An 18913-nucleotide genomic window follows, 5' to 3' on the forward strand; every position below is an offset into this window, starting at 1 on the left:
TGGAAATAAATGTGGTCCTAATTTGGAGAGGAAAATGCTGCACACTCACCTTTTAGAGACCAGATTTTGCATCTCTGAAGCTGAGAAAGTAACAAAGAAAGAGCAGTGATCCTTTCTTTACACTTAGCATTATCCAAAGATTAACCCCCCCCCCCCCCCCCCCCCCCCCCCAACACACACACAGGGATCGATCCATATAATCTGTCTCATTCCAAAAAGCACAAAACATGGGGCTGCTCCACAGATGTGGAGGACTGCATGAGGTAAACAAACACTGACATATGCTAGAAAACGGGGGGGCTGGGGGGTTGCTTTCCTCCCCGTTGCTAGACGTTATAATTAGCACTCTTGCGTGCTTTGGTGCCTATTGTGAAGGGGTGACTAACAAGACATAATTTTGGACTTCAAACAAGAGGAGCTGGTTAGATGCGTGTCTCAGCTCTCCTTATTCAGGTCTTAGTCAGTTTATGAGACACAGCATGACCATGGTGCTCTAGTTTATCTGTTTAGAGGGTGTAAACATCATTTTGAGGAAGTTGTGAGAGGATCTAGGTCACTAGGTCCTTCAAAGAGCTAATGGAAATATTTCCACGTCTTACAGAGGAGACAAATTTGGTCCAAAAAAGGATGTTAATCAAATCAGAGTCACATATTTTGGTTTCTCATCACTCTGAAACCTTAAATCATGCTGGTGCCTCTGTGAGACTCGACTCAGCCACTGTGGTAGACTGGTTGAACTGTCATTATGACAACGTTACCATGATGGTGTTTAGCGGATAACCATGTTTACTTTCTTAGTTCATAGAGCCAGCCCGCTCATTTTGTAATTAGCACTAAAGACAACGCACGGCTGAAGTTGTCATTAGTACTGTGAGAATGCTGGATGTTGGATGACAAACCCGTTTGAGGTGGCGACTCATAAACTCAGCTCCTAAAGTATTTATTGGGGACTTGGGATGGTGATGTCATGCCATGGCTCAAACATGCAGGGCCGTCCTTGTTCGGGCTGAGGAGGTGTGGTTGCTAGTCTGAGTTTTGGACATCTGGGGATATGGTTCGGAAAATGTGGGTGTTGGAGAGAGGCATCATGTCAACCGCTTTTTTGCCTCGCAGAGCTATATGCAAGACGCTGTGAAAGTGAGGTTGTGACAGTGCCGAGTGAGGCGAGAGGCCAAAAAAGTGCAAATTGAATAAACGTAGTGGACATTTAGTTGTTGAAAGCACTGAAACTGAAGACATTGAATCTAGTGAACGCATAGGTTTGCTCCTCAGCTGAGTTTCATGTCAACCAGGAGGAGGAGTTAGAGCAGAACAAAAGACTTGTTGGTGATAAAAAAATTTTTTTTAAATCAATTTCTGTTTTATTCAAAGGAATTAGGGGTGGGAAAAAAATATCGATATGGCAATATCGCGATACTTTTCTGGCTGATTCGATATCGATATTCAAAATTTAAATATGTATAATTTTTTTGACATAATAAATAATGTTTCCAATGTAAGACCAGTACGACTTTATTGTATACATAATATTGTTAATGTTAATTTCATATTATTTAAATAATATGAAAAACATATGCAAATATGTTGTAACTTTAGCTTGAAAAGTTACAATAAAACAGCATGGATAATTTGAATTACATTGTTTTTTGTTTTTTTTTATATTTTATCTATAGTTTTTAACATTTTACCCAAGGAACAACCCACAATATGAAAGCAAACAACAAACATCAAAACCGGAAGAAGAAAAAACAAAAAAAAATTAATAACAAAAAAATTGAGAATTACATTGTTTTTATTACTATAATTTGATGTACATGCAACTCAGATTTGAAGGTGCATAATGCCTCTTACAGTTTTCAGCGAACTATGTATAACATCCCAATATATCGCAAAATTTGGATATTGAAATATCGTACTGTATCGTGACTCAAGTATTGTGATGTGTATTTTATCGTGAGGTCCTTGGCAACCCCTAGAAGGAATATATACTTACTTTTACTAAGGGTTGTCCAGCTGCAGGGGATCTTCCGTCCCTGCTATCAGCAAAAACCACCCAAAGCAACTTTGCGCTTCCGTCCTCGGCGGTACAACTGCATATCGTTTTACAGCATCAATGAAACTGCAGTGGACATCCTGGCAGAGGTATGGCTGCAGGAGCATGTTCTGGACCATGGTGCACGGGGGGAATTCAGAGGGGTTGGGGTGGAAGTGATGCTGGTGCTCTTCCTCAGCAGATGGTGCAGTCCTGGGCATGGTGCTGTGGGGGAGCACCTCTGCTCCCCAGATGATGAACATCTGCTGAAGATCTGCTGTGTTGACAAAAAAGCCACTGTCAATACTGAAATAATGAGTGGGGACGGTCTGGTTATATTTTTCAACCAGTGGCTGATACATACATTTTCTTGTTTTTGCCCCCACCCATTTGGTGAGAAGGGATATTTCTACATAGGGTAGCTTTAAATTCCAGTGACCAATTGCTGCATAGCCTGCGCCTCGGTTTGAATATTCATCTTCAGATTCAGAGTGTTTTCATATGGAAAACATTTCCAGATGAATAGTTTGGGGTGTGTTTGTGGAGAAAAAGAACTCCACCGACAGATTGACTGGTCATATGTGTGTCCACTTCGTCATGAACGCTGCCTTTAATATGTTTGTTTTTGGTGAGTGGGTTCAGATTAGCAAACACGGGTGCATATAATAATAATTCCAGTGAATTGTGAAACTGAGCAGTACATATATTTTTGTGTAAACTTTTATTATAGTACAAATAATCCTGGGTGACCAAAAAGTACTCAGCCTTACCAAAGTTTCCTCTTTTTCCATTTTCTTTTTAGCTTCAACCCCATTCCATTAACTTTCTTTCCACCTCAATGCCTCTTCAATCCATAATCCCGTCGGTCTTCCATGGTGTTACTGCAGCATTAACGTTGCGGAAACTCATACTTCTGACAGCTTAGTGATGTCATCAATAAAACCCACAAATCTTTGGTAATAAACCTCGGTCAGATCACGGTAATTTGAAGTCATGTCTTTATTTTTCAAAACGTTTCTGTTGTCGACGGAGTCACAAGTTAGCACTCCCATGAGACCTTGAATCATGTTGGCTGAATCCAAGCGAGTCAGCGGAAAAACCAAAAGTGCAGCTGCAGTCTGTAAATACTTTTGATACGTCGGAATATGCTCTCACTGTGGAATGACACCCCCGCTGTGTTTTGCCCGCCGGCCCCTTGCAGCCTGTTGCTTTTGTGTTCCCGGCAGGAAGACATGTCTGGAGAAATCACGTCAGTCTTTGTCCATCTGAAAACTGGCTTCACTTATGCAGGAGGAACATGGAAGAGCAGGCAGTTGGATGGTCAGATAAAAACTGAACAATCAAAACCTCTTCGCACATGTCCCTCTGTGAACCCGTGTCCTCTAATTTTCTCAAGTCCTCTCGGCTTTGGAATGGATGCAGGGCATTAGCTTAGCGCTCATGTAGTAAAGACTTTGATTTCTGCAGTTGCTGTAAAAGTAGGTTAGCGGTTTTAAACAAACAAATGCTTGTGCCCACTCAGTTAAATTGGGGCACCGTCATTGGTTGCAGGATGGGGTGGTGTGGGTAAGCTCAGCTGGAATGGCAGACGGCCTCCTCGAGGGGGCTGGGATTTTTTTCTTTTCTTTTTTAGACACTTTTAACCATGAAAACGACACTGAGCAGCTATGTTTTCAGACCAGAGAAGCATTTTTTCCTCCACATGCCATCAGCCCGGGAGAGAAGAGGCTGCTGGAGAGTTCGAAGGAGACATGATGAGAAAATTAAAAAAGGAAAAAAACAAAAACACGGAGGGAGAGGTTAGGAAATGATTCATATTAAACAAACACATTTCAGCTGTTATTTTCTTACAGGATACCAGACACTCAGACACAATTTCTGCTAAAGAGGCAACTAAAGCAAACTCACCAAACTGCCAGCTTGAAGACAAACATGAAATCATTTCACCTAGATAAATAAATAACAGACTGAGTCAAAGCTCTAAAGTTGCATGGCATAAAACTTTGAAAACAAGCTAGGATTAATTATGAAATAGCAGAGCTGACATAAACTATGGAGCTGAGAGTAGATTGTAATTAAAGAAATATGTGTTTCAACAAAACAACTACAGTATAAGAAGTGATTTGCTGTTTAAATGCACATAGCAGCGGTTTTGTACGTTTGATCACATGTTGAACAACTCCATGTCTTACATAACAACTTCCATGTTTTATAAAGTGAGGACACGTGTTCCTCACTGATTCTCTTTATTTCAGAACCGATAATTACAATAATACCACGACTTTTTGGCTGTGTAACATTGCGATGCTTCATCGTGGCCGTAAAACGTAGTTGTATTGTCGTGTTTCCATCGTTTGAAGTTCGTTATTCTTGATCTTACAAGACTATAATGTAACAGCAGCAAATATATACTAAAACTTAAGATATAACTCATTACACAAACAGAGTTCAGAGTCTGCACAGCGTTTATGACACACAGACACCCCAACAGAGTTTCTACCCAGAACCTTCCCCGGCAATCCAGAACCAATCGTTATAATCTTAATCTCTTTGTACATTTAACACCAAAACAAGCCGTTTTATCTTTAAAATAAGACCAACCACTCTCTGTTGGCACTTTATTCACAGCTTAGTAGTTAAGTTCACCGAAGATGCCAAGTAATTTAAGTGACAGCTATGTAATTACACAAACTGTCACTCAAAACAACCCCCCCATTGTGGTTTGGTATTATTTTAACCTGATGAGGTACATAAAAATATCAACACCCCCATAAAGCTGTAGTTGATGTAAAATCTAGCTATAGAGACCAAAACGGTGTTTTGATCCGAGTTGTTAAGAGTTGGATCGTTTGGAGCACCCAGTGGCCATTTGAGGAACTGCACTTCCTGATTCCCTGCAAAGAGGAAAACAGGATGTTGGTCGTTGCCTAAAGTCAGCACATAAAGAACAGAGATGTGAAAACGTGGTTGAAAAGTCTGGTATTCCTGTGGTACTTTGACCAAAGCTCTTTTTTCCTGAGATCAAAACCTCAGGAAAAAATGTGTACATTATCCACAAAAAAAAAGTTGTAATATGTTTTCTTTTTCAGAAACCAGTAAATTCCCAGTAATTTACAAATAAAAAAAACCCGCAGCTTTTTAACTGTAAGGCTTGTATTTGAAAATTGTCGACACTGTCGTCAGTAAGCACATGAGGCACATAAATATGCAACATAAATGTTTGTCTTGTTTTTGTGCCTTAATCCTGTTGTTGCCTTTGTCTTGTTCTTCTACTTCCTGCCTTCCTTCAGCTCAGCTTCGTGTTTTCCCTCAACGGACACATAATACGCCCCCTCTCTAAATTTCAAACTGTCTGATTCATTCTTTGCTGCCTCCCCAAGTCAGCAAAATAAGCCATTACTGAAAATGAATTTAAGTTGTTTGCACAGTTCAGGTCCTTTTCGTTTCCATACAATAACTCTAGAGGATTCACTTCTTACCTTCTTTCAGTCTGTTCAGCATCGCTGGTCAGTAATCATGCATGCAGCCCTTTGCGCAGTTATTTAAAAAAAATGTATCGCTGCATTGACTCTCGTGTGTACATATTGCACCAAAAACAGTAGTATATCACAGTTGCAGTACATTAAGACATCTAAAAGGTTAATGTAGAATCTCTGACGCCACACATTTCTAGACAGACATTTGAATACCTGGGCCATGAAGAAATGAAAATATTAACTTTGGCTGTGAGGTTGTGTCTGAGCGTAGCTAAAACTGATCCAAGTTAACCTCAATGAAACCCTCAAGATGGCTCCATATCATCTGGATTTGCTCATTTAACAGGCATTCGATAATCTTGAACCATTAGCCATCCTAATTTTCCTCAACTGAGCCAACGAATGCTATTGGAAAAGCGCTGAAAGCAATTTACATGTTTGTTTTGATAAAAATCCACAGTGGATGCGGTGGAAGTTCATTCCTTTTAAAGTTCTTTTCTTGTCTAAACTCCTCGTTTAAACTCCTCGTTTATTTCTCATCTTGACTGATACAGTCTGAGATGAAAGAGGCAAAAAAAGCAAGAATCCTCACATACTCTAGATAACTTAAAAACATCCATCATCATCATTCAGTGCACAGCATGATGATTGATGTTGATTAAAAAAAACAAAGAATCTGTTTATCTTTTTGTAAGTCTTACATGAGCTTTTCCATTCACTTTGGTTGCCACGTTTTTCATTCATTTGGTCCAAAGGCATGAAAACGTTTGCTATTAGGTTGGTAGCACTCTTTCTAAATAACTGCACGCTTGCCGGCCGCTGCTGATGGCATCTGGTTGGAAAATCTTACCCCGGCGCTGCCGCCTGTTACGCAGAGCAGGAAATGCTCTCATGTCAGTCGGCCTTTCTAGATTTAAGTGTATTATTCAGGAGCATTTATTGCTCTTTTGCACTGAGTTTGAAATCTCTGCCAAGTGAAATTAGACGTGCTAATGAGCCTAATCGCCACTCTTCCTGTACGTTTATTATATATTTTTGTCCTTAAAACATCACTGCTGTGTCTGTTTTAAACTATTATACTGAGCATCAGTAACTCTGTCTCATCTGTTAGTTCATTCTTGGCTGGTTCATTTTTTCTTTCTCCCTAATCTAATTTTTGTGGAGCAGGGTCTGATTGCCGATTTTAAAATCTGCTCCATTTTGGCAACATTGGCTCAATCTCTTTCTGTAAAAAAAGGATCTGTCACTGTGTCAAGTTCATCCTGACCCCGTCGGCCTTACGGGTAAAACTATTGAATCATCAGTACGTTTCCTCTGACAGACGCGCGCCAGCTGTTGAGCCGGCAGATTTTTCACATGATCTCACTCCCACTGCTGTAATTATTCATTTCCCAGATAATATTCCTCACCTTTCCTTTCTTTTCTCATGTTTCCTTCTCTCTGCTTGAGTAAAAAAAAAACAATGTCATTCTATTTTGATGATTTGATGTCATATAACCTCATTCTGCTGTTGGGCTTAATGACTTTGCAAGCGATCACCGACGCCCCTGACTCCTCTGAACCTTTACTCTCTGCCTCCAAACCTCAAACCGCTGAACTCCAGCGCTCAGCGCAGATCATTAAAATTAGATCAAGGGATTGTGGGGAGAATTAAATGGTTTCATCAAGACTCGTAGACTGAAATGGCCCTCTTCCTCCCCCAACATTGTTTGGACAGGTGAGCGAAACTGCAAGCTAGGCATCGGTCCCACGACTCAAAGTCACCTCAGACAATCAAGCCGTTCCAACGCAAACAAAAGCCACTATGGTTCAGAAACAAAGATAAGCAGCTGAAAACCAAGAGTGGGAGTCCTCAGATTCACCTAATGTAAAATAAATACTCAAAAATGATCAACACACCTCTACAAGACCATTAGCTGCAGCCTCTCCAACACTGCGCTCTTTCCTCCCTCATCCGTTGCTATAATGGAACAAATTGCACAAGAAATTGGCTCCAGCTATTCCTTCAGGTCAGAGGATGTCTTTGAGTGTGTGTGTGTGTGTGTGTGTGTGTGTGTGTGTGTGTGTGTGTGTGTGTGTGTGTGTGTGTGTGTGTGTGTGTGTGTGTGTGTGTGCGTGTGTGTGTGCGTGTGCGTGTGCGTGTGCATGTGCGCGTGTGTGTGTGTGTGTGTGCGTGTGTGTGCACGCAAGCCTTTCGTGACTATTTCTGTTTGCGTTGCACATTTTGTTGAGCTCTGCACTCTCCTTTACCTCAAGCTTTTTCATTTGGGAGGATTGTGTTTAGCTTGTAAGGTCTTGTCCTGTGTCTTTGCTCAATCAGCTTGACTGGAATTTAAGCCTTAAAGTCAGAGAAGAGCTTATATCATCAGAAAAGCAGGACCACAGATAAAAGCAACGGCTCACATGTGGTTAATAGTTGGTCAGCATTTACATCTCTTCACAGTAGATGAAATAAAACACTTAAACATAGATGAAGTTATTGACGAAATGTTTTTCTTGCATGTACTTCCAGAATGGATGGCCTCTTGGACCCCGAACCTTATCCGTTCGAGTTATTAGTGCACAGAGAACTACTTATTTAAAGATATCACTTCCAAAACTGCTTTACTGGCTTTTAGAAACAGTAAATCCTGACCCACATGGATACAAAACACAAGTCAAACAAACACAGTGTGGAGTATTTAATGCTGATCTGGAGTCCAGTTTGGCAGGATCAAAACACTTTTAAGTGCCTATGGTTAAATGGGAAATTCCCTGGTATTCCCCTGTTCTGTCTTCCCCCTGAGAAAATGGCCAAATAACATTATTTCACCTCCATTTCTGAGAACTAACACAAAAACATTACATTTGGTTGCAGTAAAATGCCACACTTCATTTCCTTTTAAAGCTTGTTTGCATGAATTGTGCTGTTTTGGTCCAGAAAGGGGCTTTTTTTATGTCTTTTTTATGTTTTTATTTTTTATCTGAAAAGCCCAAATAAGTCATACTTAGAACTGAAAGTGGATGCAAACATTTTCTCACGAGCTGAAAGAATGGAAAACCTACGGATGGAAGAAATAGTTTCTTTTTAATATGTCTGGAACTGATACGAGGACAGACAAGCAGACAAAATTTCAAGGTCTCTAATGTGCTGGGAAAAAAATTCAGATAGAAAATAAAGGTGGATTGCAAAGTCATTATTTTGATTAAGAAAGGTCCAACCCGTCCAAGTTCAATGTGGCGACATCCTAAACTGTACAATACGAGTTTAACGACATTCATTATTGCATAAGTGCTGAATACGTCCTTTCCAAGTTAACAACTTGGTCGATTTTAAATTGTCCCAGACAAAACTTCTACTCATAGTCAGACTAAGGGTGCTTTCACACCTGTCCTGTTTGGAGAAGTTGTTCCGAAACAGGGAGCGTTTCCCCCTAAAGATCGGTTCGTTTGGTATATGTGAACACAGCAATCGCGCTCGGATGCGGCACAAAACAAGCAAGCCGAGATCACCTAGGAGAGGTGGTCTCGGCTCGCTTCCATTCCAGACATGGAGCGGTTAGTTTGCAGTGAGAACATAATCAACACAGCAGCCGACACAACTCCATTCATTGTGTATGTGCTCCGCGGCGCAAGGAGAAGAGTCGGCGCAGCCTCCACCACCTTCTGTCCTATTGGACACAACTTTCTCTCTTCTCCCTTCTCTCCTATTGGACGTGCCGAGATGTCGTCACAGCGCGACACAGTGAAATTAAAAAATGTTCAATTCGGGCAGGCAGGCGTGGCGCAAAGCGCGGCAGAGCGGTCCGCTCTTGCGCCGTGGTAGCACATACACAATGAATGGGATCGGCGGCAGCGGTCTGCGCTTTGCGCCCTCTCTGTGAAAGGCGCTTTATTACCATTGTTGTTTTTCCCGGGGTACGGAAGACGAAACTCCTTCCGCGTTCAGTTCTGACCAATGAGAGAACAGTTGGTTCGCGCATGGCATTTGTTAACAGCTTTGAACCGCTACAGACGGTTGCCTTGTGAACACAAACGCCACAAACGAAAACTAAACAACTGTATCAATTTAGCCCCTGAATCGGAACAAAACAAACGGGCCACAGGTCTGAAAGCACCTTAATACACCCAAGTATTAGTCTGACTATGAGAGTCATGCTAATTGCTGAACTGCCCCACGGTTCCAGGCCTGGGCCTTGACCCGGAAGTACGGAAAGAACCCAGTGCAAAGCTATTGTGAGAAGTAACTAAGAACTACATTGAATATACACAACTTTAAGTCCAATTCACAGTTTGTTTGTTTTTTCAATTGACTGCAGCCAACTATAGTAAAGATTTTTGTGTTTTTTGGTACGTGGTGTAATAGACCAGATTAATGCTAACAAGCTGAATGCGGGAACTAATGTTGCCTATCACAGCAGATGATGACTAAATTAATTTCTCGTAGCCTTCTTAGTAAGTAGTAAGCTGGGACAATGACGGGAGTAGAGTTAACGTAGTCGAGGCACGGCAGAAGCATAAACATACCAACTCAGTACGTTTACATGTAGTAACAGAAAGTCAAATGGTTGCCTTAATCCAACCGATATCGAATTTTTAAAAACCATGTATACACCTAACTGAACTGAAGCTCTTGAGATCGAGCTATTATTGCCAGATAATGCGTCCTAATTCAAGTTATTCCACCATTTATACACAACCCACGCTTAACCAAGCTAGTGACTCCCCTTTTCAGAAGTGACAACACTGTGAAAGCCAGAATATCAACACAGTAGGAGAAGAAGAAAGACGAACAACAAAGAACTAACAGGAAAAACGCCAACGCAAAAGTGCATGTGGCGCCACCTAGCATCGCAGAGTCAAACTCACCTCACTCTATAATCGATTGTCTTCTTGAGCATTTATGCCTGGATTTCTCGGAAACACCAGTTTAATCCTTAGCTAGATTGTTGCCAATAGCTTGATTTAGAGTGTGACATAAGGAGAAAAACTAGTTGTTATCAGAAAACCTCTTTGGTCATCAAGTGACACCAAACAACGTAAAATAAGCATGTGCGCCCAACCCCTGCAGCAAGTGCAGCACATGTCCTACCTGAAAAGCCTTTAATGCCGAGTCATCTTTACACTAGTCTGGGTCTGTTAGCTGATTTCCCAAGAGTCATCTCTCCGGCTTGTGCACCATCTCCCGGCCGGTCAACTCGCGGCTGAAGCCCCCTCCCTTAAGGCTCGCACTTAATGAAATGGCCGCCAACTAACTAAGACAAGCTGGGCAGAAGAAATGAAGGGATTTTATGAGTCTGGTTTTGTAGACGTTCCCCCGGGGAGACCGGAGCCTTTTTACACAACCTCCAGGGGCTCTTTCGGGACACCAGTTTGTGTTCAGTTCTGCCCCAGAGCCCACTGGGAGTCTCTTTTATCTCACCAGTGCATTTTACTGGCACCAAAGTGGCTCTGAAAATTGTGTTTGTGCTCCATGTTCTTGCTAAAAATCCAGATTTACTAGCCTTGATTTCCAGGATTGGCAGCTACAAAATGCATTAACTAACTGCCTCTTTGCTATTTTAGGTAACTGAGGAGTAAAACTAACTTGCTTTCTTTTAAAAAAACCTAAAAACTCTTAGTTTAGTAAAGTAAAAGTTACAACTGTTGCATTCGATCTGGGATTTCTTCAGCCTGTTGTTCATGTTATGCAGCTAATGTTTTGACCCCCTGTTGTTGTTGGATAGAGACGTTGTAATTTTCTCGTTTGAATGCTCTGCCACATGGAGCTCACAGCGTCTGTTAGATAGCTTAAACCCTGGTATTTTCTGAGGTGAGATCTTGCTGAACAACTCGTCTTTAACTCACAGACATACAGTTAAGAAATTATAAGTTGCATGATTGAACGCCATTCTTGACATTTTGCGGTTCTGCTTGTATCCGTATCCCTCAGGTCTGGCAGCGTGAAGGATCACTGGAACGAAATCTACGAGTTTGTGGAGAATTTAGCTATGAAATTCAAAAGGTAAGAAGCTCTTCACAAACACCTCTGGAGACACGCAAAACAAGTCACCAAGGATGCGTCAAAAGTGAAACACATGGTAACCCAGTTAGAGGCCTTCAGGCAGCCTCGGTACCTCGGATTGGACTTCCTGGAGCCCTCAGATACAGATCACTTGAGAAAAACACATTTTACACTGCTGTTGAACCAGTGACGTAGGTTAGAAAACGATCCCCACTGCTACAACTTACCACATGGAAATTCACTCATGGTGCAGCCTCGTGATGCACTCAGGCTGCGTTACCAGGGCCGGCGTTTGGCATGGTTGGGAGTAATCGTCAGCGACTAAACACCAGATCATCCTGAGTGTGAGCGCTCTTGGTTTCAAAGCCTCTCGTGTCCCAATTCATATGTTTTCCTCCTCCAAATGTTACTCAGATTTCCAGGCCCTGAAAATGAAAGAGCCGCTTGACCACCTCTGGTGCATTTATGCCAGTTTTTAATTGATGTGCGGTTTTCCTGTCAGAGGAACAAATGAATCAATAAAAGAACAAAGAAGAGCTGGAGGGAAAAATAAAATGCTGTGTTGAGCTTGCTTTGTCATTTTAGGGAAACAGCTCATTTAAAAACATCAAATAAGCTTTAAACTAGAGGACATGCTTGTGCTGTTTTGAAGTATATAAACACCACTTAACGTTAAAACAATCTTGACCAGCAAGGATGTTTGAGAGGAAACTGACATCACAGATCCAGATCAGCCTCCTCATCTTTAACTCCATCCAGTTTCCGGCTGTAAAGATAAGGTTGAAAAGGGTGATTGAAGTGTATCTCCGTGGGATTTTCACCAAAAGCATGCCCAGATGTTGCAGAAGGGAAATAGTGTCAACCTTTAAAAAGTAAAAATAATAATATGTACCGTAATGGCGCACATTCGTGCATCACAATTCAAAAGTGGCTTTTAATTATGTGTGTCACATTTGTGAGCTGGTTAACAGTTTCACCCTTGAATAAGGTTTGTTTTCAATAACTCAAAGTTGCTTTGCATCTCAATAAAAACACACAGGAACAAAAACACCTCCATCAACTCTTCATGCTTGTGTGATGTTGTATTTGTGTGATCTCATTCCCCCATATGTGTTCAACTGACTGTAATTTGTAGAAAATAAACCGTCCTGTGGCTGTTTTGTCTGGCACCACAGCACCTGGAGCTTCGTGATCCCTTCTTTCTCCGAGTTTCAGTTTTAAACAAACAAGAGAGAGTTTTAAACAACACAGACCCATCTTGACTTACCCCCTGTTGAAAACAGCACAAGCTTCACTGAAGATGTGTGAACATGTGTGAAAACCCCTCCTAAACTGAATCCATAAATAAATAACAGTCATGCACATCTAAGGATTCAGAGACGTTTGACTCAACACCGTGTCGTCGTCATACATGTGAACAATTGTTTTGCTTGTTTAGAACTTTTTTTTTTCAAAATAAAAGTTTGATAGGAGTCCAATTAGCTATTTCTGGTAAATAAAAAAACCAAACATGAATTAATGATGCTTTGCCAGAAGAGCTAAAGCTGGAGCTCATAACAGTTACTTCAAGATCCTTCATGGTTCTGGTGAAAACAACGTGTTTCTCTTCTCTGTTATAGCCAACGGACAAACTATGGATTCTACTCTTGTTAGTATCCGTCTCTGTGTCTTGATGTTTGTGCTTTTTTCTTTCCTGTTCTAGTCCCATGCTGAGGATGTCCTTCATAACGTTCTCCTCCAGATCGTCCACCATCATGAAACTGACAGAAAACAGGTGAAGGAAGTTGGGTCTTATAACGTTTACAGTGTTACTGTTTAATATATTTTTGGTTATTAAAAGAGCTTGCAGATAAAAAGTTTCTTTATGCGTGATGGAGCCACACGCGTCATCATCTCACTGTCTCTGTGTGAAGCTTATTGATGATTTATTTCTGTGTGTTTATCATCTGAAATTATAAGATTATCATTATTATCCACCACTTATATGACTATAAGTGGTGGAAGTTTCAATATAATATCACGCTATGTGCTGCAAACAATTACGCTGAAAAGCGACCAGAGGAACTTTTTTTAAAAGATTCCAGCCTGCACATCACCGAATTACTGGCGTGCTTTCAGACAGGATTAAAATGATCTCATGACCTTGGTGTTTCCTGAAATACGGTAGGTCATTTGCAGTGGAATTTTCACCACAAGTCCCCAGATAGTTTTCATCAGCCATTTTCAGAAGCATGTATAAAGATTTCTGCTACAATGTTAGTAAAAATTACTTTCGGTCAACATTCATCAGCTGTAGTTCTCGTACGATGCACTTAATTTGCCTTGCAAGAGCGTTAATCTTCAGTCATGCCTGTCAAACTTTAAACCATAGCTTGAACGAAAGAAAGAAATGTATTGAGGAGCATTTCTATTCAAAATTAAAATGCAGCGTATTTAAGTCAACTCAGTGTTGCAAGACTTTAATTTAGGACTTCAACTAACTACTAATTCATTAGCTGGAAATTGCCTTATGTGATCATATTCTGCCATTGACTGAACGGGCTGTGCACATTCACAAGCTTTCCAGCTTTGCGTCATGATGTCGCTACCAGCTAACAGGAAGCAGCTATTTTTCTCTAATCGTGTTTAGATGTAAAAGCTCATTTTTAAAAGTTTTTGACTAACCACTAAGGAAGGAGAATCAGATCCTGCTACCTGCTTTTTGTTCCCCCTGAAGGTCTTCAAAGAATTCTGAATTTGGTTTTGATGATGCAACAAACATTTGCAAAAAGCATTTATGGTATCTATTTATTTGATCTAAACGTATTTGCTATTATTGTGTTCCACCTTGGGCCCACAGTAGAACGGGAAGTTCCTCCTAAGCCTGTTTGACCCCCTTTTCTTAGCGCTAAAAACACAGATACTAACTAAACATGTGGTTTTTATGAAAGGGTATCATTTCCCTCTGTGAGTTTGTGTAGTAGAAACACAAACTAGCATGAACACCTTCATCAAAACCCTTTTTCTGCTCTACAGAGTGAACATCAAAAAGGGTCTCAACGCATTGAGGAAAGAGATTCCTGGTGGAGACACCTTCATGCACCTTGGGCTGCAGAGTGTAAGCTCATTTTATGATAACTTTTTACTACAAGTCACTACAACTAGTTAGATGGAGCTGATTTACTCACTGACTTAAACCTAAAACTTTGCTCTTTGCTCTCAAAGGCAAATGAGCAGATTCGCAGAGAGAACTTTGGTAAGGATCAAATAAAACCTGTAGTTTAAAAGTGGTTTTTATTTCAGGCTCGATTGCAAGTGGAAGTTATATCTTATTCTTGTGGGTTTTTCAGGCACAGCCAGTGTAATTATCGCACTGACGGACGGAGAGCTGCAAGAGCACCAGCTCATCAACGCACAACAACAGGTTAAAAACAAAAACCAACTCCTCAATCTCATAGACATCCCTGTTGACTTTAGATTTGTTGAGTTGACGTGTCGATCGTGTGCTCAACCAGGCAGAGGAAGCCCGATCCCTGGGAGCTATTGTGTACTGCGTTGGTGTCAAAGACTTCAATGAAACGCAGGTAATCCAGTCGTACGCCGTCTGGTTCCAACACTGGCAGCAGTTCATCAAGCAGCTCCAGAAATAGTCTTTCTGATCTGACTCTCACACTGAATTGTACTCGTATTGTGGATTGATTCTTCTGCTCTTCTCTCTTTTCTGCATATCTTTGTCCATGTGCAGCTGGCTACTATTGCAGACACCATCGAGCACGTGTTTCCTGTGTTGGGTGGTTTCCATGCCCTCAGGGGCGTCATCGATTCGGTAACTACAGTCTTTTCTGTACAGAACCCCCTTTCTTTTATCATAGACTCTCAAACAGGACATTCAGTCTCATGTACATGGATCTGCCTTGCAACACTGAAGTCACTTATGCCTTCTGTTTTGCTCATTGTTTTAAAATTATAAGCTAACTTCATTAGTAAAGTCTGTGCAAAACAAATTCACTGAAAAGTTATTCAGTAAATGTAGTTCCAGCTCTTTTAACACACAAGATGCACAAACTTTGTGTATCCAAGCCATTACTTTAGAGGGATCAAGACGACACTGATCCTAAAATAATTAATTAAGATAGAGTAAGGTGTAAAATGTGATTTAAGACACAAAACACTGTCACATTCAGTAAATACGCTGTCTTCATAGAAAATCCTTGCCGAGCATCTCTGCGTTTTATTGAGGTTTTCTTTGAAATATGAACGGATGTGATGTCCTCCCGTAAATCACTTACCCTACCTTTAAGCCCTGCTTTTTCAAAACTGATAAATTCTTATTTGCTGTTTAATAGTCCGGACTTTCGTAGGCCTTCAAGATACTTTTCACTCTCACACGGGCCTTTTCTTAAATATTTACATTCTATATAGAGGATGTTGCTATTTTTTTGTACAAATCGCACAGCAATTAATATATTAGGAAGCAGTGCGAGGGTCGTGGCATATAAGTCACACAACATTTTGCCATTCGTAAGCCTCTGGCAGCAGCAAAGAGAGAGAGACCAGTGGAACTGGTGTATTACGAGGAGTAAATAAAAATGTCAGCGCATGGAAACGTGACCGGTCTGCCAACTTTTTGCAAGCGCAAGATTCACACAGTCCACTCTGTTCTCACCCCACACACACACTTCAGCTGAGAAGAGACGGTATCAGATAGATCAAACAGAATTAACAGCTCCCCAAAGTTCAAAAGCAGCCCTGTTTGAAACAGACACTGAAACACGACCAAAGCAACATAAACGTCAGTCGTGACTGTCAAACTAATCTTTTTTCTCATGTTATAAAAGTCAGCGTAGGGAAATAACTGGTACAGGACCATCTTAAATGTATGATATTCTCACAAATACTAACTAAACATGATATGATATGATGTCCAGTATTTTGTTACAACAGCTTTGGTTATTTTATTTCATTAATATCATCATGATTTCCTGTAATTGAGTCACCCGCACTGTACAATGACTTTAGTCCATCACTGCACAACAGTGATAAATGAGGACAAATCTTTCACCAGCTGACCTGGTGACATTGTTTTTCTCTTCTGAATGAACCTTTTGTTAAACCAACTGAAACTTTATGTTTTACACAAAACACTTGGTGGATTTACCTTTGTAATGTTCTTTAAAAAAGAATCTATTTGAAAGTCACAATTAACTACCAACTCAAAGAGTTTGACAAAGGACAACCTTTGTGGCAAAAATGCCTGAAAACGTGTCCCACTGTGAGCCGCTCTGCTTTGCGAGGTACAATGACATCAGTTGAATTTTCCAGTTTTCCCCATCTTCCTCTCCTCCCACTTTCACATCTTGTAGCATTTACCTCTGAAGTGGGTTGTGCACACCACAACAGGCACGACACCCAAAAAAGGGGTCGGGGCTGAGATGAGTGCATGACCCTATATACCTAACACTTCAGTATTTTGACTTCGACAAAAGGACCTGTGATACCAAACACTCCAAAGTATTTCTTCGAAAGAGTGAAAAGCATTCTAAATTTGATTATTTCATTCTATCTGTGCAGCAACCCCCCCCCCCCCCCCCTTAACTTGAATCAAAGCTGCAGCTAAAACTCACAGCTGGCGTTTCTTTTCCAGATCATCAAGAAATCCTGCATTGAAATTTTGGCTGCTGAGCCCTCCAGTGTGTGTGCCGGAGGTGGGTAGCTAGAAAACCACACTTTTACAGTCACACACACACACACACACACACACACACACACACACACACACACACACACACACACACACACACACACACACACACACACACACACACACACACACACACACACACACACACACACACACACACACGCGCGCGCGCGTTCACCTTGAGTCACTGAAACAAATGCTTGAATCCCATCTAGTCTTGAAATGTGTCCATCTTTATTAACGGGGGTCTTATGATAGAGATGACCACATTTGGGTCTCCAGGTCACTTGCAGGAAATCTGCTGGGACGCTGTATCGCAGAAGGAATGTCATTAAAAGGTCGCCTTCATCGGAGCAGCCGTGAGAGAGTGATTGCTGCTAGATTAACTGTAGATGGAGTGTGAAGTGGACGGCATCCTTTTGTGTCCTGCCAAAAGAAAGATTAGGACAGCTAAAAACAGCAATAAATTAACATTTAAGAAGGCACAAATGAAAAGATTAAAGCAGTGGATGATTTTTTTCTTTCTGGCAGAAGCAAAAGGATTTAGTTTTTCATGTCTGCCTTTGACTTTTATGAAGCAGTAAATTAGTTTCACTCTTCAGTGAATAAACAAAAATAAATTTCCCTCGATACAATATTCACTGCACAGTTCAGCCTCTTCTCACAACGCCAGAAAATGTACATGTACGTGTTAAACTGGGGGATTTTTCAATTTAGAATGAAGTGGTGTATGTGTCATTGATCCGTAGTGTGAGATTAGTGTCCTATCTACGCAATGCCGTGCACAGATCACGCTTATCAGCCACAACATAATGACGAGTGACGGATAACACGAGCCAGCGCTGCTCATCTCGTTACAATGCCATGTTCTTCTGCTGGAAGAACTGATGGGACGTGAGGATCTCTGTGGAAATCCCACAACCCACAAGGCTTAAATTAGGTTTCGTTGTATTTGTCAAACTTTGATACCATAGATCAAAAGCAAAAGATATTTACCACAGAAATATAAAAACTCCACAAGTGGATGTCATCGTAATTCTGGAAATCATCTGTGCATACGGTAGAAATTCAAATGAATTAACATTAAATGTAATTCTTTTTAGGCATGATTATGCTGAAATTTGATTGGCTGACAATCACGATGAAGTGTCAAAAGTTCACCAACTTGCAATTCAATTTGCCAACACTGAGGATGCTTTTTTTATGCGTACTACAGTCAGATGCCTCAGCCGAGTCTGCAGTAACTTCCGAGCAAATGACCGGGATGGAGGTCAATAGTTGCTTAGTAGGGACAAAGACTGTAAGAGGTAGATGGCATTAAAACCATTAAATATTCCTTTCAATGTAGAAACATCAGTGTTGGTTTAAGCTTCTTATAGGTGTAATTGCAATTGAGCAAATGTCCAGTTCCTAATTACCCTGGGAAGTTTCAAACTTTCCAGGAATTGATCAACCCTGCAGACAACATCGTAACAAGTAGATCAAGTATCTTCAGATATAATTAAATACTGCTGTATCTGTAGTGGTTTTGTTTGGCAGAGATTTTCTGCAGTGTCTAGAAGGTAAAAATGCTTTTGTGTGTTGTGCAACCAGAGTCTTTTCAAGTGGTGGTGAGAGGGAATGGTTTCCTCCACGCTAGGAACATCGACCAGGTGCTCTGCAGCTTCAAAATCAACGACACCATCACAATCAGTGAGTACATCTTCAGCGTTCTTGTCGTTTAGCATCAAGAAAATGGCCCA

At 41.0% G+C, this 18913-nt stretch overlaps 1 protein-coding gene across 1 annotated transcript in view; it reads left to right on the top strand.

Moving 5' to 3' along the window:
* The window catches only part of antxr1c (ANTXR cell adhesion molecule 1c), a 51781-nt gene that overhangs the window by 3142 nt on the left and 29726 nt on the right, over positions 1 to 18913 (top strand). Inside the window, exons 2-10 of the mRNA XM_061707965.1 lie at positions 11420 to 11491; positions 13194 to 13265; positions 14507 to 14588; positions 14696 to 14726; positions 14821 to 14894; positions 14986 to 15054; positions 15216 to 15296; positions 17115 to 17175; positions 18765 to 18863. Of these exons, the coding sequence (XP_061563949.1) occupies positions 11420 to 11491; positions 13194 to 13265; positions 14507 to 14588; positions 14696 to 14726; positions 14821 to 14894; positions 14986 to 15054; positions 15216 to 15296; positions 17115 to 17175; positions 18765 to 18863 (641 nt within the window). The remainder of the gene's footprint in view (positions 1 to 11419; positions 11492 to 13193; positions 13266 to 14506; positions 14589 to 14695; positions 14727 to 14820; positions 14895 to 14985; positions 15055 to 15215; positions 15297 to 17114; positions 17176 to 18764; positions 18864 to 18913) is intronic.

Source organism: Cololabis saira, chromosome 19 (genome assembly GCF_033807715.1).
Source record: "Cololabis saira isolate AMF1-May2022 chromosome 19, fColSai1.1, whole genome shotgun sequence".
NCBI lineage: Eukaryota > Metazoa > Chordata > Actinopteri > Beloniformes > Belonidae > Cololabis > Cololabis saira.